Source organism: Mirounga leonina, unplaced genomic scaffold (genome assembly GCF_011800145.1).
Source record: "Mirounga leonina isolate KUSES-001 unplaced genomic scaffold, KU_Mleo_1.0 Mir_129, whole genome shotgun sequence".
NCBI classification, from domain to species: Eukaryota; Metazoa; Chordata; class Mammalia; order Carnivora; family Phocidae; genus Mirounga; species Mirounga leonina.
Window position 1 is genome coordinate 77343915 of NW_023270323.1, and position 26878 is coordinate 77370792.

At 54.1% G+C, this 26878-nt stretch overlaps 1 protein-coding gene across 2 annotated transcripts in view; it reads left to right on the plus strand.

Annotated features, from left to right (window-relative positions):
- The window catches only part of TBC1D14 (TBC1 domain family member 14), a 103034-nt gene that overhangs the window by 710 nt on the left and 75446 nt on the right, over positions 1–26878 (plus strand). For both annotated transcript variants that reach the window (XM_035005348.1, XM_035005349.1), the window contains one exon: positions 10455–11193. In XM_035005348.1, coding sequence (XP_034861239.1) covers positions 10472–11193 — 722 coding nt within the window. In that variant the 5' untranslated portion in view covers positions 10455–10471. Of the gene's footprint in view, positions 1–10454; positions 11194–26878 lie in introns of those variants that run through there.

Consider the following 26878-nt stretch of genomic DNA (forward strand, 5'->3'; position numbering starts at 1 on the left):
GCGGGAGGCGGGCCGGGCCGGGGCGCGCGGTTGGGGGCCCGCCGGGGCGCCCCCTGGCCGCGCGGCCGCCGCTTCCCCGCGCACCGCGGGAGCGCGTGGGGCCCGGGCGGCGTCGCGGGGCCGGCGGCGCTCGGCTCGCCAGACCTTCGGGAGAGACGCGCGCGCTGACACGCTTCTTTTCCGGAACTTGACGAAAAGTTTTGTCGCTGAGACGCGCGGGGCTCCTCAGCCCGAGAGGGGCTGGCAAGGGGCGCGCAGCCGCCCCGCCGGGCCCCTTTCACCTCCGGGGTCTCCGACTCCCGCGCCCAGGACGTCGTTCGCTTCGGGACCATGGACCCCCCCCGGGAAGACCCCTCCACCTTGGGGCCCCGACTCCCTGGACTCCCCTCCACCTTGGAGCTCCCGACCCCCTTCTTTCTTGGAACCGCTGTCGCTAGACCGCAGAACCCCCCCTTCTCAGACCTCCTCTTCCGGGGCCAGGGACTCCGCCGGCGCTGGAGACCCCGTTTCCCGGGCCACAGACCCCCTCTGGGCCGGAGAAACCTGAGAGCCCGGGCCTGGGGATCCTTCCGCTGGGCGGGCGGAGGGACCGGGGCTGGTGTGTCGGCCGGGGGAGGGCGGGGGGTGCTCCGCAGGCGGCCCTTCCTGGGCTCGGAGCTGCCGGGAGGAAGCTTCGGGGGCGAGGCCGTGCATGATGTGGAAGCCTCGGGAAGCGGCAGGACTGGCCCCACGGACTCCAGGCCCTGGGCTCGGGTAGTGGGCACTTAGTGGCCAGAGCCCTACCTGGCCAAACCCCCCACCGCTTTTTTTTTTGGTCTTGAGATTGCACAGCACCGTTTTCTCCAGTACGGAATTGAAAGCTTTGCTTTGGAAAGTTCTATGTGCAGGAGGCTCCCGGGCATCCACTTGTTTGATTTCCTGAGGCTAGTTGAGAAGGGTGGCGTCTTTGGGACCCTCCCAGCAGGATGTTAGCACCTCCTTGTTGTCTTGACATCATTTATTTTTAATGTTTTAAAAGATTTTATTTATATATTTGTTTATTTGAGAGAGAGAGGGAGAGATTGCGCGACAGAGCGCGCACATGCACGCGAGCAGGGTCAGATGGAGAGAGAGAATCCCACTGAGTGCGGAGCCAGGTGGGGCTTGATCCAAGGACCCTGAGATCATGACCTGAGCAGAAACTAAGAGTCAGGTGCTCAGCCAGCTGAGCCACCCAGCCCCCCCCCCCTTTCCTTTACAGATGGGTTATACATCTGTACACTGTTAGGTGCTTTGCCTGGACCACACTGCCTCTTGCCCAGTTTATCTGGCCACTACCAACCCATGTCTCAAGTGTGGGAATGACTTCTTCCTGACTTCTTCTTAACCCCCTGTCCAGCCTGTTTTGCCTCGCCCCAGGCTGTCTTAGTTGTTGTATATATTTGATCCCTGCAGATTGTGGGCTCCACTTGATCCCTAGCCCTAATGAGAACTTGGCTCAGGGTTATTGAGTGAATATACCCTTTGGGAAACATTAAAGGAGGTAACGTAAATGGTCCGGGGTCACCCAGCTGGCGAGAGGCATGGGTGAGATTCAGACTGTGCCGGGTCACTAGGCCAGGTTCAGCTCACCTTAGTGTCCAACACGGTCCCAGCAGGCTTCTGCTCAGCACTTGGCTTCGTGCTGAGCTGGGCTTGCTTCCTGCTTGTGAAACGGTTTTCACAGTGTGCCCCCAGCCCGCCCTCTCACATTCAGTATCAGCGCTGCCTTGCCTGGCCTCTGTTGATCCTGACTTTCCTCTCCATCCGTCTGGCCCACTCCCCTACTCCCCTCTGTGCTCTGTTGAAGTCCTCTCTGGCAGTGAGGACCTGCCTGTCAGAGCAGCTTGCTTCAGAATCTGCCTCCCCTGTGGGTCAAAGCTTCTGACCATCGTGTCCACAGCCTCAACACGGCGGATGCCTGCCCAGCATATTGTGGGTGCTCGTGGAGCTCTGGGACCTTGGAGGAGATTTGCCATCAAAATAGGCATTTATACATAATACGTAAAAGAAGATTTTAGGAAAATGAGTGGGTGTCATCTGTTAATGTTTGTTCTAGGATGGTTATGAAATTTCTAGGGCCTGAATTGTTAAGAATTCTAGATTGCCAAGCTGGAAGGACCTCAGGTAGATCAGCTGGACTCATCACCTTATTTTACAGATGGGAAGTTGAGGCCGAGAGCTTAGTGCCACAGAGCAGGTGTGAGGAGAGATGTTAGTGACAGGAAGAAACCATACGGTGAGGCTTGCAGGCCCAAAGTGGCTGAGTCTTGGCTTTGTTTATGCAAATGAGTTGCTAAAATAGTGGGCCTGAGCCGCCTGGCCCTATCTAGTGCCCAGGAAGAAGTAATACCAGCCAACATCTTCTGAGGTTTAACTCGTGCCAGGCGTGATTCTAAAGGCTTTATTTGCCTAAGGAGATAGGGTCTATTATTGTTCTCATTTTACTACATGGAAGTTTGGGCACAGGGGAGTTAAACTAGTCCAAGGTCACATAGTTTGTAAGTGGAGGAGCCAGGATTTGAACCCTGGGTATTCTGCCTCCAGAACCTGCATTATTTTTCCCCCTTGTGTATTTCATTTTTAAAAACATTTTCCCTGAATTCTGACATACAGAGACGTGTAAAAATTGTTAAGCCTTTGGGTTATCGATTATCACAAAGCTTAGGGTCTGTTTTCGTAAGCATTCCAGCAAGCTGGTGTGGGCTTTGAAGTCAGACCTGGTTTGAATCCAGTTTCTGTTGCTTTGTGACCTTAGGTGACTTACTTGGCCTCAGTTTCTTTACTGAGCTTTGGAGGCTTGTGATGAGAAGAGTATGTGATAGCACTGAGCAGGTTTGGTAGCATGGCAAATGCTCAATAAATGGTTTTCTCTTACTAATAATTAAGATTATAAGTTGTGCTGGTTTTGTTAAGCGGTATGAATATCTTCCTCATCTGTCAGTTGCCTGTCAGTCACCTTATAGGTACTTAGGATGAGTCACTTTAGAAAGTCACTATATGTAGCTGAAACATTTTGGAATAGTGGCCCCCAGTGCCCGTGCATTGAAAGTCCTTAATTTAAAATGTCCCACCTGGGGCGCCTGGTGGCTCAGTCGGTTGAGTGTCTGCCTTCAGCTCAGGTCATGATCTCAGGGTCCTGGGATCGAGCCCCGCGTCAGGCTCCCTGCTCGGCAGGAAGCCTGCTTCTCCCTCTCCCACTCCCCCTGCTTGTGTTCCCTCTCCCACTCCCCCTGCTTGTGTTCCCTCTCCCACTGTGTCTCTCTCTGTCAAATAAATAAATAAAATCTTAAAAAAAATAAAATAAAATGTCCCACCTGTGCCTTTTTTAACATAACCACTTTGGGGCAGTGAAAGTTACATGTCTTCTCCTTAGGGTTGTGAGGGAGCCTTTGGGGACCCTCAACAGCTTAACCCCAGTTTCTGCCTGGCTTGCTAGTGGGCCAAAACTTAAACAACATTAAGTTATGGGGCGCCTGGGTGGCTCAGCTGTTAAGCATCTGCCTTTGGCTCAGGTCATGACCACAGGGTCCTGGGATCAAGTCCTGTGTCGGGCTCCCTGCTCCTTGGGAGCCTGCTTCTCCCTCTGCCTCTGCTTCTCTCTCTGTTTCTCATGAATAAATAAATAAAATCTTAAAAAAAACAAAAAACAACATTCAGTTATGTTCTTGGCACCTGAAAGTTGCCATTCACTTTCCAGAGGAATATATTGAACTTCTAGGAAATTCTCTTTTGGGATTGTTTTTATCCTGAAGAATAACCCATTTAAAAATCAAATTACTGTTATGGTTGACTTTTTCATTCTGCATAATGCAAATTGCCCCATTATTTTCGGCCGCTCGAGCAGCGGTAGGAACGGCAAGCCCGTGGGTGTCCTCCCAGGTTGGCCCCGGCCGGCCGCTTCATTACACAGGCCTCTCGAGCCTCGTCTCCTTGTCTGTGCGGTGATGATGCCGGAACCGTGAGCTCCGGGGGTTGTTGTGGTTACAGAGACGCTGGGTGTGGACTTTGAAGGCCGCGCCCAGCATATAACGCACACGTGGTGAGCTGAGGCAGCAGCTCCCGTTAATTGGTAATGCCGAGGCACCCGAGTTCCAGAACATCCTGTGCCTCTCTTTCCAGGGTTTTTTTTGTCTAAGCCATGACATTAAAAAGAGAAAGCGACTCAGGAGTGATTGGTGCTTGTGGAGTCCTCTACAAAGCAAGCTAATTGACATGGGAGATGCCCCGTAGATCAGGGGCTTTTCCTGGGCGGTGGGACCTCGTTTCAGAGGCTGAACTTAGCCTGTTTCTCCTGACTGGTCCTGTCCTCCAGGGTCAAGGTGAAGGCCTGGGGTGTGTGTGGTGGGGGGCACCAGTCCTGCCAGGAGGCTGGCGGTCTCACCAGAAGTCTCCCCAGGAAGCATGAAGGACCCCGAGGGGCCTTGTGCGGAATGACGTGGGTGTTGGAGAGAGAACGGCTGGGGCCTTGCCTGTGTGTAATCACGGGCAGGTCACTGCATCGGGCTTAGCCCGGCTTTGTTCCCATCTGGGAAATGGCAGAAGACAGTCTGCTTTTTCACAGGAGGGATGAGGATTTAGGGAGGTTCTCGATGTCTGTGTTAGGGCCACGTGAATAGCAAAGCTGGCCAAGGGGCCTTGGAGTCGTGGACTTGGATTCGAGTCCCCGCTGCTGCAGAGTAAAAGTGGAGCCCTTGCGTCTGCCGTGGGCCTCAGTGTCCTCTGTGCAGTGGGGTAGTGCCTAGCACAGAGGGCTGTGCGAAGAATGGCATGGGAGGAGCTTCGAGCAGGGCCTGGTGCTCATATGGTGATGCTCTGGTGTTGTCCGTGTTGCAGACCTGGTCCTGCCCTCTTGAAACTTTGGCTCTGGGACGGATGGGTTCTGAGGCTGTGGCTGACAGAGAAGAGCAGTGTCTGTCTTCTCTTAAGATTAAGGGTTTGGGGGCGCCTGGGTGGCTCAGTCGGTTAAGTGTCTGCCTTCAGCTCAGGTCATGATCCGGGGGTCCTGGGATCGAGCCCCACATTGGGCTCCCTGCTCAGCAAGGAGTCTGCTTCTGCCTCTCCCCCTGGCTCATGCTCTCTCTCTCTCTGTCAAATAAATAAATAAAATATTAAAAAAAAAGATATGGAGGAGCGCCTGCTGGCTCAGTCATTGAAGTGACTGACTCTTGGTTTCAGCTCAGGTCATGGTCTCAGGGTCGTGGGATCAAGCCCCGTATTGGGCTCTGCACTCAGCGTGGAGTCTACTTGAGCTTCTCTCTCCCTGCGTTTGTGTGTGTGCTCTGTCTCTGTCTCTCTCTCTAAAATAAATATGTAAAAAATAAAAAATGAAAGGTTAAGGTTACGGATATCAGGGGTGGAGCTGGGCGGATAGGACACTTGGCAGCAAAGGCAAGTGCACCCTCCTTGGAGGATCAGGGAGAGCCATAGTGTCCCTGGTGCTAATGGCGGTGTGAGGAAGCAGTCCCCTGTGGCATCCAGAGAGGAGCCCAGACGGGGAGGGCTATGGGGAGCAAATGCCCGGGGGCAGGAAGCAGCCACAGGCAGATGAGTGCCAGAGGATGTCTTCTGCATGGGTGGGCAACAGTATTTCTCCCTGAAGCCGCCCACGAGTGGAGGTTTTCCTGCTAGGAACATAACTAAATCATTTGGATCTGGCCTCATAAACTGCTGATTTACGAAGACTTGGTCAAGACCTTGTCCCACTGCCTTTTTTTTTTTTTTTCCCCAAAGATTTTATTTATTTGACAGAGAGGGAGACAGCGAGAGAGGGAACACAAGCAGGGGGAGTGGGAGAGGGAGAAGCAGGCTCCCTGCTGAGCAGGGAGCCCGATGCGGGGCTTGATCCCAGGACCCTGGGATCAGGACCTGAGCCGAAGGCAGACGCTTAATGACTGAGCCCCCCAGGCGCCCCTGTCCCACTGCTTTTTAAAGAGAAGAAAATTAAACTGTTGCTCAGGGTGGACTTGTTTTCCAAAGGCTCATTCAGAGTTACTGGCAGAGCTGCCGTGGGCTTTCTGACTTGTGTTGAAGGCCTAGTCCCCGGCCAGGGGAGGGGTGTGCCGATCTCTCTCGGGGCTCCTACCCTCTCCACTTGCTGCAGAACGCCGGTTTTGTGACTGGTAAATAAAATGCAGATTGTCTTGCTGCCTGGAGTGAAAACAGCCTTCCTCTGATCTGAACTTGACGTCTTGTGTGTTTTTCCCTTGTCGGGGACATGATGGCTGGTCATCCTGAAACTTGTATCGTGTGGCTGGCCACCTGGGCCTGGAGGAGGTGGGGGGGCCTGCGGGGGCTGCCGTGGCCACTGCTGGGGGGTGGGGGTTGTCTCAGGCTTCGGGAAGCAAGTGTAGAAGGAGGAAGTCTCTTACGTTCCCGGACTGTCGTGTGTTGACCGTTCCTCCCCAGTAGTGCGGCGGCCGGCGCGGCTCAGGATGGTCATCTCAGACTTGCTGCCGGGAACTTGATGGGAGGGAGTTTCTTCCTCATCTCGTTATGTCCATGGCTCACCTTGTTCTTGAAGCAGAACCCCCTCGCCGCGGATGTTTCTTGGACGGACTATCCCCGAAACCTGCCCTCTTAGAACCTAGTTGTTAGTAATAATTAACTCAGCAAATAGATTTTGAATCCTTAATCCGTGCCAGGCATTTGGCCAGGCAGGGGTGTCTGGAACCTGTTAGCCCACTGCCTGCCCGAAGCTTAGAAACCAGGGGAGGGACGGGAGCAGTTGTCTTGGCCGTGGCCAAAAGGAACCTCAGAGGAAAGAGGACCTGCAGCTTCCTGGGAGAGTAGGGGACAGCTTCTCAGAGGAGGTGGCCTTGGGAGTGTGCCGTGTCTCCTTGTGGCACCTGCTGCCAGATCCCCAGGGGCGCTGGTGGCCCAGCCGGGGAGAGCACCCAGGCCATGGGGTTTTGAGAGGCGAGGGTGACAGCACAAGGCTGCTGAGGCTGGCAAGGCTGGGGCGGAGGGCCCTGTGCCAGCTCGGGGAATTTAGGCTGATCCTGTCTTTAGAAAACGTGTGACTTGGAGGCAGGCCATCTGCAGCTGGCCTCCTGGCAGGCGTCCAGCGTCCACCCTGCAGCCTCTCTAAGAAGTGAGCGCTTTGTGCGTGCAGCCCCCCCCTTCAGGGCACCGTCGGAAGGCAGGTGCTCTGGTGGGTGCCTTCTGGTTTCATAGGACTGGTGGCCCCAGGCGGAAGGGTTTGAGGACAGGTGGCCTTGGCCCTTGTGGGGTTCGGTTTGAGAGTATGTTGCAAGCAGAAGGACGTTTTTGCTTTTAGGTTTATTTCCCTGAAGGCTAGTGCTCGCTTCGGCAGCACATATATTTCCCTGAAGGCTGACAACCTTGTTTGTGGGGCTTAAGGAACTTCACTTGGACTTGGAACCAGCGGAGGCGTCAAAGGTCATTCATCTTCTCCCTGGAAGAGGCCCTTGTCCTGCTGGCCTGGCCCCCAGCAGAGAGGCAAGAGGAGTGGAGAACAGGCCATGGCCAGGTGGCTTTGGACCCTGTCACACCAGCTTTGCTGCCCTCGTGCTCTCATGGTGGCGATTCTGAGAGGGGGTCCTTGCATTCACTCAACACACACGTTTTGTGTTCTGTGTATTCTAGTATCAGAACTGCAGTTTAAAGGCGTTTTTTGTAGGTCCTTCAGCTCTTCGTGTGGCTGAAGTAGAGGAAATTCACATTTATGGGGCACGTACTGTGCTCAGACGTGGGGTGTCCCGGCACTCTCGCCGAGCCTTCTCATTTCACGTATGAGTTTTGTAGTGTCACCCACTTTCCTGCTGGCCAGGAGGCAAGTTGAGGGCCAGGAGGCAAGTTGAGGTCCAGGAAGGTTCTGCTGCTCCCCATGGTAAGCGGCGGAGCCAGAATGTCAGCTGGGCTGGTCACCTGGCTCTCAGCTCTGTTTGCTGTGAAGATTTCCTCTCGTGTTTCTGGCTTTTTGCCAGTTTGACCTGTCGGACTATTGATGGTGTTTGGATAATTCTAATAACTCTTGACAGTGCGAGTGATTAGCTCTTCACCGTGTGCTAGAAATGTTTCTTGCCGTATTTTCCTTTTAATTAAAAAAATGTAGAACTCTCAAGTTTATGTGCATTGGAATCTCCCTGTGTCTTCCTGTTGTGAATCCTGTTGTTCCACAGCGTGGTTGAGTTCAGGGATTTCCCAGGGCAGGGGCTTGGATGTAGTTGGCGGTGACTTTGCCTGGAGGAGCTCAGGTCTGGGGACTCGGGCTGGGGACTCCAGCCCAGGAATTCGAGGGCAGTGTGAACTGTGGCCTGAAAATGTGTTCATGGGTGCTGAGGCGGTGCCCGGATTCTTTTGGAGGATGAACTGAGGTTTGCTCAAGTAGGTTAGAGAAGGACTTGATGGAATTTTTTTTTTTTTTTAAGATTTTATTTATTTATTTGACAGAGAGACACAGCGAGAGAGGGAACACAAGCAGGGGGAGAGGGAGAAGCAGGCTCCCTGTTGAGCAGGGAGCCCGATGCGGGGCTCGATCCCAGGACCTGAGATCACGACCTGAGCCAAAGGCAGACACTCAATGGACTGAGCCACCCAGGTGCCCCACATTCCTTCCTATTTTTATTTTTACTCCATTGCCACACTGGCTGGCTGGTTCCTTCGATTTCTGGGAGGGAGGGAGATGACCCTCTTCCCTGTTCTTCCAACAAATTTGCTCTTGCTGTGTTGACTGGAGAAGGACCAGGCTTCCTGAAGGGGAGCAGGAAGGCTCAGTGACACCCAAAAGGCAGTGGCTGTCACTGTTCCCAGTGTGCCTCAGAACCTTCACCCACTGACTTTGATGATGGCAGCTGCCAGCAGAGCGCCTGCCAGGGGCCACTGCCTTGGGATGCTTTCCTCATGGTACCTGACTGAATTCTCCCCAGGCAGTCAGTACAGCTGGGGTTAGAGCCCAGGAAAAGTCCCATGAGAACCCAAGAAAGTGGGGCGTCTGGGTGGCTCAGTCGGTTAAGCGTCTGCCTTTGGCTCAGGTCGTGATCTCAGGGTCATGAGATCAAGCCCTGCACTGGGGTCCATGCTGGGTGTGGAGCCTACTTAAAAAACAAACGAGAAACAACCCAAGAAAGTACCATTCTTTATGTTGTTCTACACAGTGGATCAGATTTCAATAACCCAACCAGATTTCTTTAGTTTTGACATTTTGAAGGACGACAGAACCTTCTTAACCAGGGTTCTCCAGCTGCTGGGGGCTGTGCTGTCCAGGCCCCATCGTTTCCACCCTGTCTTAGGCCAGAGAACCATAGGCAGATGTGTGTGTCAGTGACAGCTTTGACTCTTCTCGCTCAAGTCTTTATTGTAGGTTTATGGTCTTTGTTTTTCCTTTTTTTTTTTTTTTTTTTAAATTTTATTTACTTAGGACGAGTGGGGGGGCAGAGGGAGAGGGAGAAGCAGGCTCCCCACGGAGCAGGAAGCCTGATGCGGGGCTCGATCCCAGGACCCTGGGACCATGACCTGAGCCGAAGGCAGATGCCCAACCGACTGAGCCACCCGGGCGCCCCTTTATTTTTCACTTACTGATTATCTGCTTTTCTGAGCCAGCCTTCTGCCTGGGTTTTTATAACTCCATGCTAAGCTATTCATCCACTAGGTATGGCCTATTTTGGGGCTAGTCCCATAGATCCCAGCTGTGCTGCTAAATAATGCTATGATCTTGGACCCATTTCTTAACTTCTCTGAGCTTTGGTTTCCTCCCTGGTAAGGGAGATAATATGCCCTACCTTGTGGACATGTGGAGGGCCATGGCTGACTTGGATGTGGTTGGGGTCATCTCATGCCACATGGTTTATACACCATTTACCTTGTTTTCCTGTCTTGATGACGACATCTTGATTTTAATGCTGTCTTGGAACAAGTAGAACTCGACTTACATGTGGGTTATGAATTCATGTACTTTTGACTGAGGTGTTCTGTTCATTTATTTTATTTTATTTTTTAAGTAGGCTCCGTGCCCAGTGCAGAGCCCAGTGTGGGACTCGAACTCATGACTGCTAGATCAGGAGTTGACCCCTCCAACTAACTAAGCCACCCAGGCACCCCTTCTGTTTATCATTTTTTAAAAAACATGAAAAACAACGCTTTCTCTGCCTGGCCCTGTCCTTACATCCCCTGTGCCGGCTTGGGGGTCAGACATGTGACTGGTGGGGTGCTGGTGATGATGAACAAGGGGACTGTTTAAGTATTTTTACCCTAGCTGTAGCCTTTGTTTGGGTTATGGTCCTGTTATTTTATATCGTGGTGATATATGCTAAAACTCTGGCTTCTGGTCCTGAATTAAAACTTGGATATGTAGGACTTTTTTCAAGGATTCGTCCCTAGAAAGGGCATCAGAACATTCGAGCTGTACAGCAGAGGAGTGTGTCTTAGGCTTTTAGAACCACTGTCTTAATTTCCATTTTTGTGATTTTTTCTAGTTTCTCCTTGGACCAAGATGACTGATGGAAATCTCTCCACCTCTACAAATGGTGTAGCCTTGATGGGCATTCTGGATGGTCAGCCAAGAAACCACATTCAGAACCTGCCACACTTGAATCTCAAGGCACCCAGGTCCCTCTCATTGCCAGAGTATGGGCCCAAGCTGAAACTTGGTCCTTTAGAAGATCGGCACAGCCTTAAGTCTGTGGACTCAGGCATTCCCACCCTCGAGATCAGTAACCCGGAACCCGTCCCCTGCAGTGTGGTCCACGTGAAGAGGAAGCCATCGGAGTCGGAGATCGTCCCCGAGCGAGCTTGCCAGAGCGCGTGCCCGCTGCCATCCTATACGCCCCCAGCTCCCAGCAGCGCCGAGTGGGAGCAGAGCGTGCGGAAGTCGTCCACGTTCCCCAGGACCGGCTACGACTCAGTGAAGCTCTACAGCCCCAGCTCCAAAGCCCTGAGCCGCAGCGATGATGTCTCCGTTTGCAGTGTGTCCAGCCTCGGCACAGAGCTGTCAACCACATTGTCCATCAGCAATGAGGACATCTTGGACCTCGTGGTCACGAGCAGCTCCAGTGCCATCGTGACCCTGGAGAGTGACGATGACCCACAGTTTACTGATGTCACCTTGAGCTCCGGCAAGGAAACCCATGAGCTGCGCCAGCAGGACTGTGTGGATGGAACTGAGGATGGGAATAAACTGAGAATTTTGGGACCACTTAGTAGCTTCTTTACCAGGTAACACCGTCTTTGTCTCTACGAGAGTTAGGTTATCCAGACCGGCTGCCCTGTTCTCATCCGAAATGTGCTGTGTGCCTCCTGCCTTGCTAAGCAGGCCTGGAGTCATGCAGGCGACCGTGTCTTCTCCCCGTAGCCCAGAGTCCTATGCAGTTGTGGGTAGGACTGGTCTGGAGGTGATTCTGCTATTTGAGCCCTCACCACTCGCCGTCACCTCTGTGTCTTTCCCTGGCTCACGCGCACACTTTGTTGTCATTTCCCAGCCTCTGACCTGCTGTGGTGGAGGGTGACCCGCAAGTGGCCAGTGCTAATAGATTAGCGGCCTTACTTTGTCAGCCTTGTCCTGTGCAAGGCCCTTTACGCTCATCACTTGAGCTTCTTGGGCCAAACAGAGGGTTAGGAACCCACGTTCCACCCCCAGCCCCCACCGCATAATGCAGGGCTGGTGTTTCCAGGCAGCCCTGCCCTGTGTTCCCACAGGGCTGTGCGCTGGGTCCCTGTTCTGACGCTGGCCCTGCAGCCACCGCTTCCCCTCCTAGGCTGGGACCAGGCCACTCAACTGAGGCCCCAAACCAGGGCCTGTAGGGCCCCTGTGTCTCACCTCCAGCCCTGGGGGCACAGCTCCCGCACGCCTGCCTCTTACCTGTACTCTCATGTTTTCGTTCAGCAAATGTGTGTGTCCCCGGCTCTGCTCTTGGCAGGGAATATGGGAGTAGTATGACCATCGAAGTGTTACAGGTCATGCCTTCGGGTCGGGTTCAGGGCTGGGGACACATCAGCCAGTCATACGAGCGGCCATGGACGTCTGGGCTGTGCAGCGCTGTGAGGAAGGGCCCAGGGCTGTGAGACAGTGTGCAGGGGCGTGGCGACCCGTCCCTAGCTGCTCCTTGGGGTTCCCGTTGCTGTGGGCGATGCAGCTGCCCGTGTGTGTGCGTGCTGTAGCAAAGCCCATGTAGGACGCTTTGTGGTACTGGGTGTCCCCTTTTTTCTTTTTAAAGATTTATTTATTAGAGCACGAGTGAGGGGAGGGGCAGAGGGACGAGGAGAATCTCCAGCAGACTCCCTGTTGAGCACGGAGCCTGACCCGGGGCTCAATCCCACGACGATGAGCTGAAATCAGGAGGCAGACACTAAACCGACCCAGCCAGCCTCGTGGCCCTGGGCGTCCCTTTGCGGTGGCATGCTGTGCTGGCTGGGGTCCGCTGGAGACTTCTGTGCCTGCGGGCACGGAGCTTAACTCACCGCAGCCCCAGCTGCTGCATCATCTGAATGTGGATATCGTTTCGAGTGAGCCTAAGACCAGTTTTGCGTGAGAAGATCTCTGGTGTAGACTGTGGTCTGTGGGGCACCTCTTCTCTCTGATATGCCGGTAGCCAGGCGTCAGACTTCCCTAGTCCCAGAACTCCGTAACCCAGGACCGCCTTCAGTGGGAGGAGCCCAGGAGCCCTGGGGGCGACAGTCACTGTCCCTTCTGAGGCCATAGCCCTAAAATAGGTGGTTGTGGTTCCGATTAGTGTGGCCAAGCTGTTGTCTTTTCTCAGATCGGTGTTTTCAGCATTTCCTGTCTGTAGATACCACCTGGGTACCTGTTAACCAGCTGCGGGGTCCTCAGGATCCATCCCAGAACTCCAGAATCAGAATCTCGGGGGAAGGGCTTGGGAGACAGGTTTTTGGAACCATGTGGGGGTTCTTGGCAAGTTTGGAAACGTGGTTTGGAATGGGGATGACTGGGAAGCAGCCTAGAGGAAAGAGCCGAGCTTTGGATTGAACAGACTTGCACCCACATCCTAGCTGTGTGACCTTGAACAAGTTACTTCACCTCTCTGAGTTCGTTTTCTCATCTCTAAAATCGCATTAAGTGCCCAGCACAAGGTGCCTGTTATGTTGTTGATGTACAAGGTCTTCGTACGAGACCTACTGCGTGTGGTGGTCACGGGAATGAAGTGGGTTCACATGTGTGAAACAGGATTGACCCAGACAGAGTGAGCTGTCAGGTCTCAGTCATTTGGGATCATCATGGCTGCGCCTTGTTTTGTCTGCTGCCTTGTCTCACCGAGTTGGAGCCTCTTCTCCCTTTGAAAGGAAACGCCATCAATTACTGTGGATCACTGCTAAAACTGTGGTTTTTTTTTAATTGAAGTGTAGTTGAGGTATGGTATTATGCTAGTTTCAGGTGTAAGACAGTGATTGAACTTCCACGTATGTTACTAAATCATCGTGGAGATGGATCTCAGCACCATCTGTCACCCTACAAAGTTGTTACCTGGTGTTGACTACATTCTGTTCCCTGTGTTGTACACCATGTTCTTTTGTCTTGTTTTATAACTGGGAGTTTGTACCTTTCAGTCCTCCTCCCCTGTTTGGCCCCCCCTCCTCCTCCCCACCAGCTTGCTCTTTATATCTCAGTCTGTTCCCCTGTTGTTTTGTTTTTCAGAGTCTGCATGTAAGTGAAATTATATAGTATGCTAGAGCTGCTGTTTCTTGAAAATCTTTTGTAGCTTTGTGCCACAGAAATGAAAAGTCTCCTCTTTGTTTTATTCTCTGGTTCTTGTCTCCTTACCCCTTTTATAAAACATTAAAAATTTTTTAAAAATTTTATTTATGTATTTAAGTGATCTCTACACCCAACGTGGGGCTTGAACTCCCGACCCTGAGATCCACAGTCGCATGCTCCACTGACTGAGCCAGTCAGACACCCCCTCCCTTACCGTTTTAATGGCTGTGACATTATTTGAGCTATTATTAAGCACTTCAGGGAAGTGATCTCAAGAGCGGACCCAGCTCCCTCTCTCCCTTTGACCCGCTCTTCATCCGGGCTGTCAGAAGCCCTGTGGTGCAGATTCCACCTTGAGCTGAGAGGTAGTCCTGGGCCTGAAGGGGCTCACAGCTGGTGGGGGAGACAGAGCAGGCATGGCGGGGGCGGGAGGGGTATGAGCGTGTGAGCCTGTGAGGGAGCCGGCGCCAGGGCTGGGTTCAGTGTGAGCTCTCCTACTTAAAAGCTGTGTGACATTGGGCAAGTTACTTTACTCCTCTCTGAGTGTTAAATGGGGCATAAAACTGCTTACGGTTAGAGATCAAATAGGTAAACATCTAGCACACTTCTTGATAAGCAGTTAGTAGTAGCTATCTGTGATTCTAACAAAAACGTTACCACTTCTAAGAAATACATTTTTCTGGAGTTTTCTCTAGTTCTTATCCTAATGTGTTTATTTCAATCAAAAGTTATTATTGAAAAAGTTAAATCAGGATTTCTGCACTGTTGACATTTTGGGATGGATATATCTTTGTGGTGGGGGCCGTCCTGTGCCTTGAAGGCTGTCTAGCAGCCTCCCTGGCTTATACGCCCGGATGCCGGGAGCCCTTCCCAGTGGTGCAGCCGGGCATCACCTTCTGTCCTGGGCAGGGAGGGCTGGGAGGGCTGGGCAGAATCACCCAGCCTTTGAGAACCGTCCTGGGGGCAGCTTGTAAATGTTGCTGTCTGTTTCCCTGAGGGAAATTTACTAATGTAATGTAATTTGAGCAGGATCCTCCTCCTCTGGAGAGAGGGACTATGTTAAGGGATTCTGTTCCACCCTGTAGTTGAACAGTGTTTGTGTAGACACTTGGGTGGCAAAGACCAGAGGAATCCAGTAACGCACGTTTTCCACAGGAGACGGGTTGTTTCTGTGAAGCCAAGGGTTTCAGGCTGCTAATCTGCACGGGCCTGGAAGGTAATAATCAGCTTTGACCTTTCAGCTTCTTTTGGCGGCCCTTTATGTCGCTCTCAGCAGAGATGGTCTGGGTGTCCTGCTGAGGGGCGATGCCTGGGCCACAGTGGAAGCAGGAGAAGGGGCTTGCGGAGGGGAGCTGCGGGGGAGGCTGGGAGGCATGGTGCCCCGGCTGCGTTCGGAGCTGTGCGGATGCACTTCTCTGATCTGCCCCCTCCCCACCCCAGCCGAGAGCCCCTGGGGCACAGCCTGCCTGCATTGGGCTCACCCAGTGGCCGTGAGCTGTAACACAGCGAGGAGTGTGCTGGGTGAGCTGGAGCTGCTCGGACCCAGGTTCGAACCTGGGCTCTGCCATTTTCGACCTCAAGAACCCCCTCCCGTCTGTGGCCCCCTGTGTGTACTGGGTGGCGCAGTGTACTGGTGGTTCGTTGCGTCTCTTGTAAGCAGCAGATAGAGTCTTACTTGAGACGCTATGAGAGAAGTTCTGGGCAGAGCTCATCCCCAGCGTGCCGCTTGGATTTCTGGCCCTGCTCTCTGCTTTTGTTGGGGATTCACATAAGATTCCACAGTTTTTAGGAGTCTGTATAAGGAAAAACGTGAAACCATTGTTTTGAGAAAAACATCTTTAAGGCATTTTGACTTGGTGTGAATGCGTTCAACTACAATTTCTAGGCTTTGGGGATTTGATAACTTGAAAGGTGCCTTGAGCAGTGCCGAGGAAGAAATTTGCTCCTTGCTTTCTTATTTCTCTTCTTTTTTTAAAAGAAACTTTTTTTTTTAAGTGGGGCGGGGAGGGAGGAGGGACAGAGGGAAAGGGAGAGAGAGAGAATGTTAAGCAGGCTCCATGCCCAGCCCAGAGCCCAACGAGGGGCTCAGCTTCCCAATCCTGAGATCATGACCTGAGTGGAAACCAAGAGTTGGAGGCTCAACCGACGGAGCCACTCAGGCGCCCCCTCCTTGCTTTCTTTTTGGAGAGGTGAGTTTGTTTACCAGCAGGGCAGATACACTTCAGAGGCACCGGGAGTGACAGGTAGTGGGGGTGCTGGCCGCGTGCCCTTCTGAGCGCGTTGACATGGTTGCCGGACTTGGTCTCAGCCACCGTAGGAGAGAGTATGCTGGGGTAGGTAGGCTCTGCGGGCGGGCTTGTGCATCCTCCAGGCCGCCTGCCTTCCAGGGCGTGCTCCTTCCCTGTGTGTTCTCGGGGTCTCTTGGAGCTGGGGTTCTGGATGGGAATTGGGTGCCATCAGATTCTCCCAGGAGGAGGGATTCGAGGCAGAGGTGGGCGGAGACCATGAGGCTGTGTTCTGCCGTCCGGCGGCGTCAGGCTGTGCAGCTCTCCGGCATCGGCCCCGTGCTCATCCCTGGCTGGTGCCAGGCTGCTCTGGTGGCTTCCCGGCCCCGCTGCATTCCCAATTTCCGGGGTTCGAGGGGCAGCTCTGACACAGCAGCTCCCCGGGTGCGGGGGGGTGCCTGGGGGCCCGGGTTAGAGCCCGTGACTTCAGCCCTCGTCAAGACTGTGGAATCACCTAAGCCCTGGAGTTGTTAGATCCTTTCTGCTTAAACTTTTTAGAGTGGTTTCTGTAACCTGCACCAAAAGCTGATGGATTTGGGTAAGTCCTGTGAGTAATTCTTACTCAAAGGTGGGGAGACTGAAGCAGGGTGTGGTTAAGTAGCCTGTCAGGGGTCCAGCCATGGCATAGGGCTTGGGTCTCTGAACTTAGGGTTCTCATCTGGAGAATAGAAATACGTTCACGCGTCAAAGGGAGGAAGTGTGAGTGGATAAGCACCAAGCACGGAGGAGGCTCACCAGTGTCTATGTTACTTACTGACTTTTGCCCAGATGCGTGCGCGCCATGCGATCCCTGGGAAGCAGCCCTGGTGGGTGTTCTCTGGACCTAGCTGTTGCTGGCATGTGGGCTCGGGTAAGGCAGGCACTCAGCCTCGCTGGGGGCTTAGTGTCCTTGTTTGCAGAAGGAGCCGAGGGCACCTACCGTACAGAGCTGTGCAAAGGAAGAGGAGCTGCGTGGCCCAGGTGCTGAGCTCCAAGCTCCAGGCGGCAGGGGAGGCCAGAGTTAGGGGGCCGCCGGGGAAGGCCCTGTGGGCTGTGATGGCGGTTCCAAGATAGACGTCAAAGTCCGGAAAGAGATACAGGGGCTGAGAGGTCAGTGGGTCTTCGACGGTGTCTTGTGTGTGCACAAGGTCGAGACAGTGTTCCTCAGGCAGAAGGATCAGCATGTGTGAGGTCATAGCAGGAGAAAGCTCAGCATTTCTGGGAAAGTGCCATGGCCTGCAGTGCTCAGGATGGAGAGCAGAAGGCTCACGTGCCCAACTCCAAAGTCACCTCTCTTTCTACCAAAGAAAAAAATTACTTTTAAGTAATCTCTGTGCCCACGATGGGGCTCAGATTCACCACCCTGAGACCCAGACTCGTCTGCGGGGCGCCCCGGCACTGTCTCTGGGAACACGTGTGCCCTGATCCGCTGCGGGGGGCGGGGGCTGGGAGAGCAAGAGGACTCGCACTGCGCTCCGGGGCAGGGTCTGCAGGCGTGTGGCCGGAGCACATGGGGCACTGCGCACGGTCATGGGGGTCAGCTCTGGGCTCCCCCTCGGCACGCAAGTTCCTCAGTGCGAAGAGAGCATCGTGTGTGAGCAGGTGGAGAATGCTCTCCCCTCTCACGGTGTTGGAGTTAGCCGAGCTCTGAGTCCTGAGGCCTTCCTGGGCTGGCTGGGGGCGGGCAGAGCGCAATCAGTGACAGGTGCCGGGCGGCCAGGAGCAGGAGAAGCAGAGAAGCTTTCAGCAAGGACGCTAGGAGGGTGGTTGCCATTGTACTAACTGCACATCCGTGCGGAGTCTCGATTATTCAGAGTCCTGTGCTTTGTGCAAGGAGGGTTTTCACTGGCGTGCACTGACCCTGTTTGGATCACCCCACTCCCGGGTGTTCAGTTCCTCTGGGACTTGTCGTACCAGGTGGGTTTTCAGCAGCTCAGCCCCTGCATCATGGAATGCTTGCCTTTCTTTTCCGACTGCTGACCGACACCGCTGAGCTGCCAGCCCTCGTTTCAGCACCGGCCAGGTCCTTGGTGCCCTGACTCCAGCTCAGGTCATTTCGAGGGCGTTCTCCCAGGTGGGGAGGGTGCGGCGGATGGTGTAGGAGCCACAGGCGGCCAGTGTCCGTGGGGGGCCCGCGCTGCTGCAGGGACCGTTGGGGGACCCGGGCCAACAGCGGCCCGCTGGGTTCACCGTGAATGGCCGCGCCCGCTCTGTCGGCTGTGCTTCCTTTGTTTCCTTCTGGCCGCAGATCGCGCACACGCAGGTTCTTGAGGGTGTGCAGCGTGCCACACGTTGTTCCGGGACCTTAAACATGCTTCTCATCATTCAGTTTTTCAAGAAACATTAGCCGAGGGGCGCCTGGGTGGCTCAGTAGTTAAGCGTCTGCCTTCGGCTCAGGTCATGATCCCGGGGTCCTGGGATCGAGCCCCGCGTCGGGCTCCCTGCTCGGCGGGGAGCCTGCTTCTCTCTCTGCCTGCAGCTCTCACTGCTTGTGCGCTTGCTCTTCCTCTCTCTCTTTCACAAATAAATAAATAAAAAATATTAAAAAAATTTACCGAGCATCTGCCCTTTGCCAAGGCACTGTGTTAGGTGCTTGGAATTAGGCTGTGGACAAGACAAAGACCCTTGTCCCTGAGGAGCTTCTATTCTAGGGGGAGGAGGCGGATAATACCCACGTAAGTACGCGGAGCACAGACGTTGGCGGTGATCCGGTGCCGTGGGGAAAACGAGGCAGGAGGAGAGACTGGCCAGCGCGGGCTATAAAACAGGTTGGTCAGCAGCGCCCACCAAAGCAGGGCCCACCAGGTGCACAAGCGAGAGGGACTTAAGCAGAGACGGAGGAGGCGGGGACGTTGACCCAGCAGACCCCTGGTGGAGCAGAGACAGGCAGGGAAGGGCCCGGGCGGGCCTGGTGAGAGGAACAGCACAGAGGCCGAGGGATGGACCGAATGGGCCACGATGGGGTGGAGATGCGGGCCTGTGGGCGATGTAGGGCTGCCTTTGACCCAGAGGCGGGGGGAGCAGCTGCAGAACTTGGAGCAGAGGAGACGTACTAGTCATCTACTAGTTTGCTACATGGTAGATGCCAAGTAACCAAATAGCGGATTAAAACCCTCAGTGGCCCATCATCACACAGCTGGGTTCTCTCTCGGGGTCTTATAAGGATGAAACCCAGGCACTGACCGGCTGAGAGTAAGGAGCTGTCAGCTTCCCGGCTCAGCCAGGTCATTGGCAGAGCTCAGTTCCCTGTGGTTTTAGGACTGAGTCCTTGGTTCCTTGATGGCCATCAGCTGGGGGCTGCTTCTGGTTTCTAGATGCTTCTCCTATTCCTTGCCATGTGTCCCCACAGTCTTCAGAGCCGGAAACAGAGAATCCCCCTTGTGTACAATCCTTCTCACACTTCGAATCTCTTGCCAGGGACAGCCCCAGTTGGTTTTTAAGGGCTCACTGATGAGGTGAGTCCAACCAAGAATAACCTCCCTTTCCTGAAATGATCGGTGCCGTGTGACACAACCTGACCATGGGAGCGACTGTCCCGACGTATTCATAGTTAATACCCACACTCGAGGGACACTGGAGGGGCGGCGGGCAGCGGGGTACCCTGGACGCTGAGGAGGGAGTGAGGTGGGGGGCAGCGTCCGTGAGTTCGAGAAAGAGCAAGAGGAGGGGAGTTGCTATCAGCAAGGCCATGGGAGCAAACCAATGGAGGAAGGAGTGGCGTGAGGTTTCTTTTTTCTAAGGCTGGAGAAATGGGTGTTTTTGTTTACAGGTAAGAGCAACCTAGTAAAAGAGCAGCGGGAAACCTAACTAGAGAGAGGAGGACTTGCAGAGCGGTGTCCTTCAGCGGCATCTGAAGGAGTGGGATCTGGTGCTCACGTGGACAGACTGGCTTCAGCTGCGTGAAATTCTCTAGCTTAAGCGGTAAAGCAGAGGATGTGGGCGCAGAGGCTGGAGGACGGATGTGGCCGCGGGCGTCTGTGGGCATCCTCGCTTGCTTTATTTAGTGTAGGTGGACTACTTTATTGTTTTTAGTGCTGTCTCATTGTTTTTCTGTGTGTGAATATAGATTTTTAATTTCAGCATATTTCCTTTTTTTAATAGACTTTTTTTTTTCAAGATTTTATTTATTTTTTGACAGGGAGAGACACAGCGAGAGAGGGAACACAAGCAGGGGGAGTGGGAGAGGGAGAAGCAGGCTTCCCAGCAAGCAGGGAGCCCGATGCGGGGCTCGATCCCAGGATCCTGGGATCATGACCTGAGCCGAAGGCAGACGCCTAACGACTGAGCCACCCAGGTGCCCCTTTAATAGACTTTTTTAGAGCAGTTTTACATCACAGCAAAATTAAGCAGGCAGTGCAGAGTTGGGGTGTCTGGCTGGTTCAGGCAGTGGGCATGCGCCTCTTGATCTCAGGGTCGTGAGTTCAAGCCCCCAGGTTGGGCGTGGAGCCTACTTAAAAAATAAGAGAGTGCAGCCTCCCCCGTATCAGCATCCTGACCAGAGAGGTACCTCGTTACAGTCAGTGGACCTGCACGGATGCGTCATTGTCAGCCGAGTCCACAGTTAGAGGCAAGGTCACCGTCAGTGCTGTGCGTTCCGTGCGCAGTGACCCGTGCCCATCGTTATGCTGTCGCACGAGGAGCTGCACTGCCCTAGACGGCCGCCTCCATGCTGCACCTGCTCCCCACCCTCCCCACACACCCCTGGCAACCACCCATCTTCTTCCTGCCTCCATGGTTTTGTCTTTTCCAGATTGTCGTGGAGCTGGAATCCTAACAGTGCAGCCTTTTCAGATTGGCTTCTTTGGCTTAGTAGTGTGCATTTAAGGTTCCTCCCTGTCTTTTCACGCATTGATGAAGCTCATTTCTTTGTAGCACGAAATACTATCTCATTGTCTGGACCGGACCCTTTATTTTTCCATTCGTCTACCTAAGGACATCTTGGTTGCTTCCAGGATTTAGCAGTTACTGATAAAGTGGCTGTAGATAACCGAGTGCGGGGCGGGGGGGTGGGGTGGGGGAGGTGGGGGGGTGTTTGTGTTGACATGAGTTCTCAGCTCCTTTGGGTAAACACCAGGGAGCCTGGTGCTGGATCGAATGCAAGAGTATGTTGAATTTCAGAAGAAACTGCCAAACTGCCTTGTAGGGCAGCCATGCTATTTTGCGTGCCCACCCACAGTGAGTGAGTTCCTGCTACTCCAGGAAGTACGTGTTCTTGTGAAGCAGGAAGCAGGGTCCTCTGCTGACAGCGAGGCCTGGGGTGGGCCCCTGGGGTGAAGGAGGTGTGATGAAGGAAGAAGGTGTGAAAGTCACAATGGGGAGTGTGATTGCAGGGGTGGGGGGGCAGGATCTGGCTGTGTGGTGGGAGAGCAAGCAGTGAGCCTGTTGAGGGGTATGTGTGCTGGGCACCCACGTGTGCGTGGGCCCTGGCTGGCATTGTACTGAGTGAGTCAGGTGAAAGGAGGGACAGGCAGGGGAATTGAGGGAGCGTGTATGCTGGGTAAGGGGTGGGGGTGTCAGGAGGGTGAGCGGCGGCAACAGGAGGAAGGACCAGTGGGGACCTTGGTGGGTGGAGGAATCGGAGGAGCCGGAGGGGGGCTAAACAGGCTTAGGTCACACAGCTAGCTGGCCGTCGAGCTTGGAGGGGTCAGCCCCCACCTCAACCCCTGCCCTGCCCTGCCTGCCAGTAAAGCTTGATCAACCCTGGGCAGTCACATGGTGTTCCAGCCGCATCTGGTGAATCCTCCAGGGAGGGTTGCAGAAAGGAGGCAAAGCGTCTTCATTCATCCCCTTTCTGGTGCTGGGTTGGGGGAGGGAGGCAGCAGTTCATCCCAGGGGCATTGTTATGACAGGTGCTGCTTCAGTGGGTGGCTGGCCACGGGCACAAGAAAACCCGTTTATGAGCAGCACCTTGTCCTAAGGGAGAGGTTGGCGTGGGTGCCCTGCTCTGGGCACTGTGCCTTGGCATGGACACAACCTCATGTGATCCTCTGGAGAGGCCCAGGCCGGGATGGCAAGAGGGGAAGGAAATGCCAAGAGGAAATGTCCAGGAGGAACATGGACCATCACCATGCAGGGTGTGGGCCGTCACTTCCTCTTCTTTAGTCCTTGGCCTTCTCCAGGGGACCCCGTCCTCCCTCCAGCTGGCTGCTCGTGGCCGATGTTCCTTTGGCATTCCCCACCAGACACCAGCCTGGACAACCTCCCTGCTACAAACGGTGGGGGCTCTCTCACTCAGGAACACCTTCTCCGTGCCTCTCTGAGGATCTGCATCCTTGCATCGTTTCTGCAAGTGCTTACCCACCTCCAGCCTCCACATGAGGACCAGCCTCACGGGCCTTCCTTGTGCCCACTAGAGGGGGCATAGAGAAGACGCTGGGGGTGGGTTTGTGTGTGTCCCAGAAGCTGCCCAGGTGCTGTGGCTTTGGCTCAGCACCTGATCTCCCGGGTGTTCAGGTCCTTGGGTCCCTCCCCTGCATCCGCGTCCCCGGAGCGTCTGCTGGGGCTGGAGCCCCTTGAGGTCAGCGTGGAGTGTGCGCAGGTGAAGATGTGGATGCACAGGGAGGTCCCGGCAGCTGCCGTTGTGCGGGCTGGCTGCAGCCCTGTGTGGGGAGGGCCGTGGAGGCCACAGTGAAGCCTCCCAGATGTCGCAGGGGTGGATATCATCACTCCCTCCCCGCTGCACTGACAGCAAGTTGCTGTGTCCCACGTGTCAAACGGAGAATTGGGCAGGTGGTCGTCTGCAGCAGGAGGAACCTTCCTGAATCAACGCCTCATCTGCTTGCAGCCCTCCTTTTCTCCTCCCCCAGGCTCGGCGACCCCCTTCTGGAGCAGGTTGCACTCCTGCCCATACCGTGAGAGAGGAGCCCACTGAAGATTCCTGGAGGAGTGGGGCCCCGGCTCCCAGCCCAGGCAGCCAACGTTGTTCGGTGCCGTCGGTGGGCCCCCCCCAGCCTGGGTGCCCCTCGAAGGCCTGCATCTTACCTGTCCCCTGCTGGCACCTAGTTGGAACTGAGTGAACATTTGTCAGATGGTTGAATTGAGACGTCTTCCATGTCCTCGGCGAACACCTACCCAGGACCGAGTGCTGGGGATGTGGCCGCCAACAACCCTGTCCCCCAAATGAAAGTAACAGGCACCCCTTGTAGTCCACTGTGGGCGCACGGTTGCAAGAGATGCTCCATGTCAGGCTTCAGGTGCCGGGGAGAAATAATCCGCAGGGTATCAGGAGAGGAACGAGGGATGGGGAGGGGCGGGTTTAACCTCCTTGAGAAGCAGAAACCAGTGGGCTCGGGTCCCTGTTCCCACCTGTACGCACTTCGCCCTCACCTCTTCTGTCATCCGGGGTCTTAGGTTGGGGTGTGTTTGTCGCCTGAGCTGTCCGGTGTGTCAGTGACTAGACACGCACAGCAGTTTAGACTGGACTGAAGTTGGAAACTGACTCTTCAGCTGCACAAGCCACATTACGGGGCTCGGCGGACACCTCAGTGGACAGCCCAGATTTGTGCTTTTCCATCCCTCCAGGAAGCTCCGTTGTTCCGCGCTAGTCTGGATGGACTAGGTGACGATCTGGGACTTTACTTGTAGCGTTTGTTTTCATCGACATCAAAAAGCAGCTCACGCCGGTTGTGAAAGAAGCGAATCTGGAGTGAAGTGAATGGAGCCGAGGGAAGCCTGCAGAAAGCACCATGGGCTAGGACCCTGGGGGGAGGGCAGGAGGCTGAGGCAAGGTGCCCTGCTCCTCGTAAGGTGGGCCCAGGGTAGGGGGAGGGCCGACCTGCTCTCGTCTGGACAGGGGCAGGGTTGGGGGGGGCAGCAGCTGCCTGGCAGGGTGTTGAGAGGCTCACTCAAGGTCCTGTCTGACACTGCCTCTGAGCTCTAGGGCACCTTTTAGCATCCGGGGAGCCGCACACAGTGGAGGTAGAGGTGCTCGCACCTCGGAGGTGTCCCGTGGTGCCTCCAGCCCGGAGACCAAGAACCCGGAGGGCATTCAGAGAGGGCAGTCGTAGAGCGGGAGTATCTCTTCTGCCCTTCCGGTGGGTGGCTGGGCTCCTGGCTCTGTTTTCCTGAACCTTGGTTTCTTGTCTCCAAAATGGCAACAGCAAGGCCGAGCATACGGAGTGCTTACCATAGTGATCGCTGTGTTTGCGCCTCACCAGAATTTATTAGGGGTCTCTTTCCTGCTTATTACATGAATGAATGAATGAGTGAGCAAATGCTAGTAAGTGCCAACCTGCCCAGGAGATGAGCAGCAGAAAGGGGAGAACCGAGAAACAAAGGATTTAATCAGTCCCGAAGGGTGAAATGGGATTGACTTCCTCTGTGTGATCAGTGACTTGGGGAGGAGCTGGTCACCAGCCGGGCGTTCCCGTGATCCCGCCAGTTCGCCACTAGATGTTGAACTTAAGGAAATGCGAACATGTTCTGTGTCCCATTTGGGTCTGATGATATGTTGTCCTTCCCTTGGGTGGGTTAGGAAACTTCCATTTGAGGAAAGAAACCTTTAAAGTTTGGCCACTTTTTGTTGGGTGTGGACACTGGAATTCCCATCTGTCTCAGGTGGGGCGGGCAGGTACCTTCACTGTGGGGCCTTGAGAGAGAGAGAGAGTTAGAGGTGATCGCTTTCGGGAGTGGTGTGAACTGAACCAAGAAAGAACTTCTTCGGCCTGCACATCTACTTACATGGCCAGATCGTGTTCCTGGTAAACCTCGCAGGCTGTAGTGTTTCTGCCCTGGCTTCTGGGAGGTGCAGGTGTCCTTAGAGACTTCACACCTGGGCGCCTGGGTGGCTCAGTCGTTGGGTGTCTGCCTTCAGCTCAGGTCATGATCCCAGGGTCCTGGGATTGAGCCCCGCATCGGGCTCCCTGCTCCGCGGGAAGCCTGCTTCTCCCTCTCCCACTCCCCCTGCTTGTGTTCCTGCTCTCGCTCTCTCTCTGTCAAATAAATAAATTAAAAAAAAAAAAAAAATTCACACCTGTCAGGTGCCTGAGTGGTGCAGTCCGTTAAGCGTCCAACTCGTGATCTCAGGGCTGTGAGTTCGAGCCCCACACCAGGCTCTGCGCTTAGTATGGAGTGTGCTTAAGTCTCTCTCTCTCTCAAGTAAACGAATCTTTTTTAAAAAAAGAAATTTCACACCTGTAAGCAAGATAGTTTTGGGGAATGGGGGAAAGGAGAATGTATTCTGTGCAAGATTCATTCGGCTTTCTGCGTGTATGCCCCGCCCTCCGTGCGCTGGCCCTACTGGGAAATCATACACTGAGTCTTTATGGGAACTCCCAGATTTCTGTGTTTAGATACTTTGCCAGTCTGCCTTCTTTCTGTCCTTGGTGAGGTTATGGTCAGCCTGGGAGGGGTGATTCAGTAGGAAATGCAGGACACTGTGGGAGCATAGCAGTTTGTGGGGTTTGGAGAAACCCACAGGCCACCCTGTTCCTACAAAGCAGTTCTCTCGCCACCAGCTGCTTCCTGCTCACAACGTTGATTTCCCTTTGCCCAGGTGGGTGTAGAATCTGTTCTACTTAAAAAATGTTCGCAGAAGAATAGAACAATTAAAGCTATCTTGTTCTATTTTCTACCTATCAGTGCCTATTCTAAAGTGTTTATGGATTTATTTTGTTTGTAGGACACTGGGTATTTGGCATAGGGAACATTAAATTCTCTTATGTCTTCTGTATTTTTCGTGTGCACACAGACCTACCAGATTGCCACATCACATAGGCTAATTCCTGTTGATGTTAAGTGAGCTGAGTTTGTAACCGAAAGTTGTTTTGATTTCAGTTTTGCTGATTCTTTGTTGTGAGTAGTTGTGGTTTATCTCAGGATTCCTGTAAGGTTCTGTAAATGGAAGAGTGATGAGTCATCCAGATTTGCCTAATAGCTGTTCGGAGCCTGCAAGGGTCCAGTTTTCCTGTTAATTCCCCGTTCCGTCCAGCCAGAGGCTTTTCAGATCTAGGCTCTGTGTACACAGTGTTACAGGAATAGCGCATGTCTGCAGGACTTGGAAAACTAGGCTTGGATTTCAGTCCTAACTATCTTTGGTTTCAGGTTTGGGTGTGAGACCCATTTCCCACCAGGAGGGGAGATACGGGGAAAGTGGTTCAGAGGTGGAGGGGGCCTGGCCTGGCGGGGGTGGGGAAGGGGGGGCGCGGAGGGGGAAGCGGCTGAGAGGCCAGGTAGATAAGGACACCGGCTGCCGGGTCAGCCATTGTCCTTACACCTGAGGAATCTTTATCCCAGAACAAGCCCCTCTTAGAAGCTGCTTTGAAAACAGGTATTTTTAAAGCAGAAGAAATTCAGTGGTGGTCTGAGTTGGTGGGGAGGACAGCATGTTTACTTGTGGGATTGTTAGCTGCTGTAACAAACTTGAAATCTATGTGGTGGTGCAGGTGGATGCAAGTTCACTTGTGGCTGGTGGTCTCCCAGGGTCTTGTCATCTCATGACTCTGGCAATTGCCCCCCCCCCCCAGTTCTGTGGGCTCCTCTGCCTCAAGCCACGAAGGGGAGCGGTCAGAAAGGGGCTGGGGGGGGCCCACCTGTAAGGGACGTTCGGAAACCGGGCCAGTGTCCGGCACAGTGAGGAGGTGGGTTTGGCAAATAGCCGGGAGCCTGGGCCATTTTTCAGGATCGTGGTTTTGTTTGTTTTTTTTTTTTTTTTACAACCCTCCCCGCCCCCCCCCCCCATGAGGATTAAATGCTTGGAGTTGATGAGTTGAATGCATTGTTATTCTCTTGCCTAAATGGTAGTCCCCACCACTTGTGGGAGAAATTCCAAACTACTTGGTGTGGCATAAGGAGCATTCTGGATCCAGCCCTGTGCACCTCTTGGACCTCCAGCTCCCATTTTGTGCTGTAGCCATACTTAGAGTTCTCTGAACCAGCTGTGTCTTTTCTCTGCACCTTGGTCCATTCTGTTCCCTCTGCCTCGCAAACT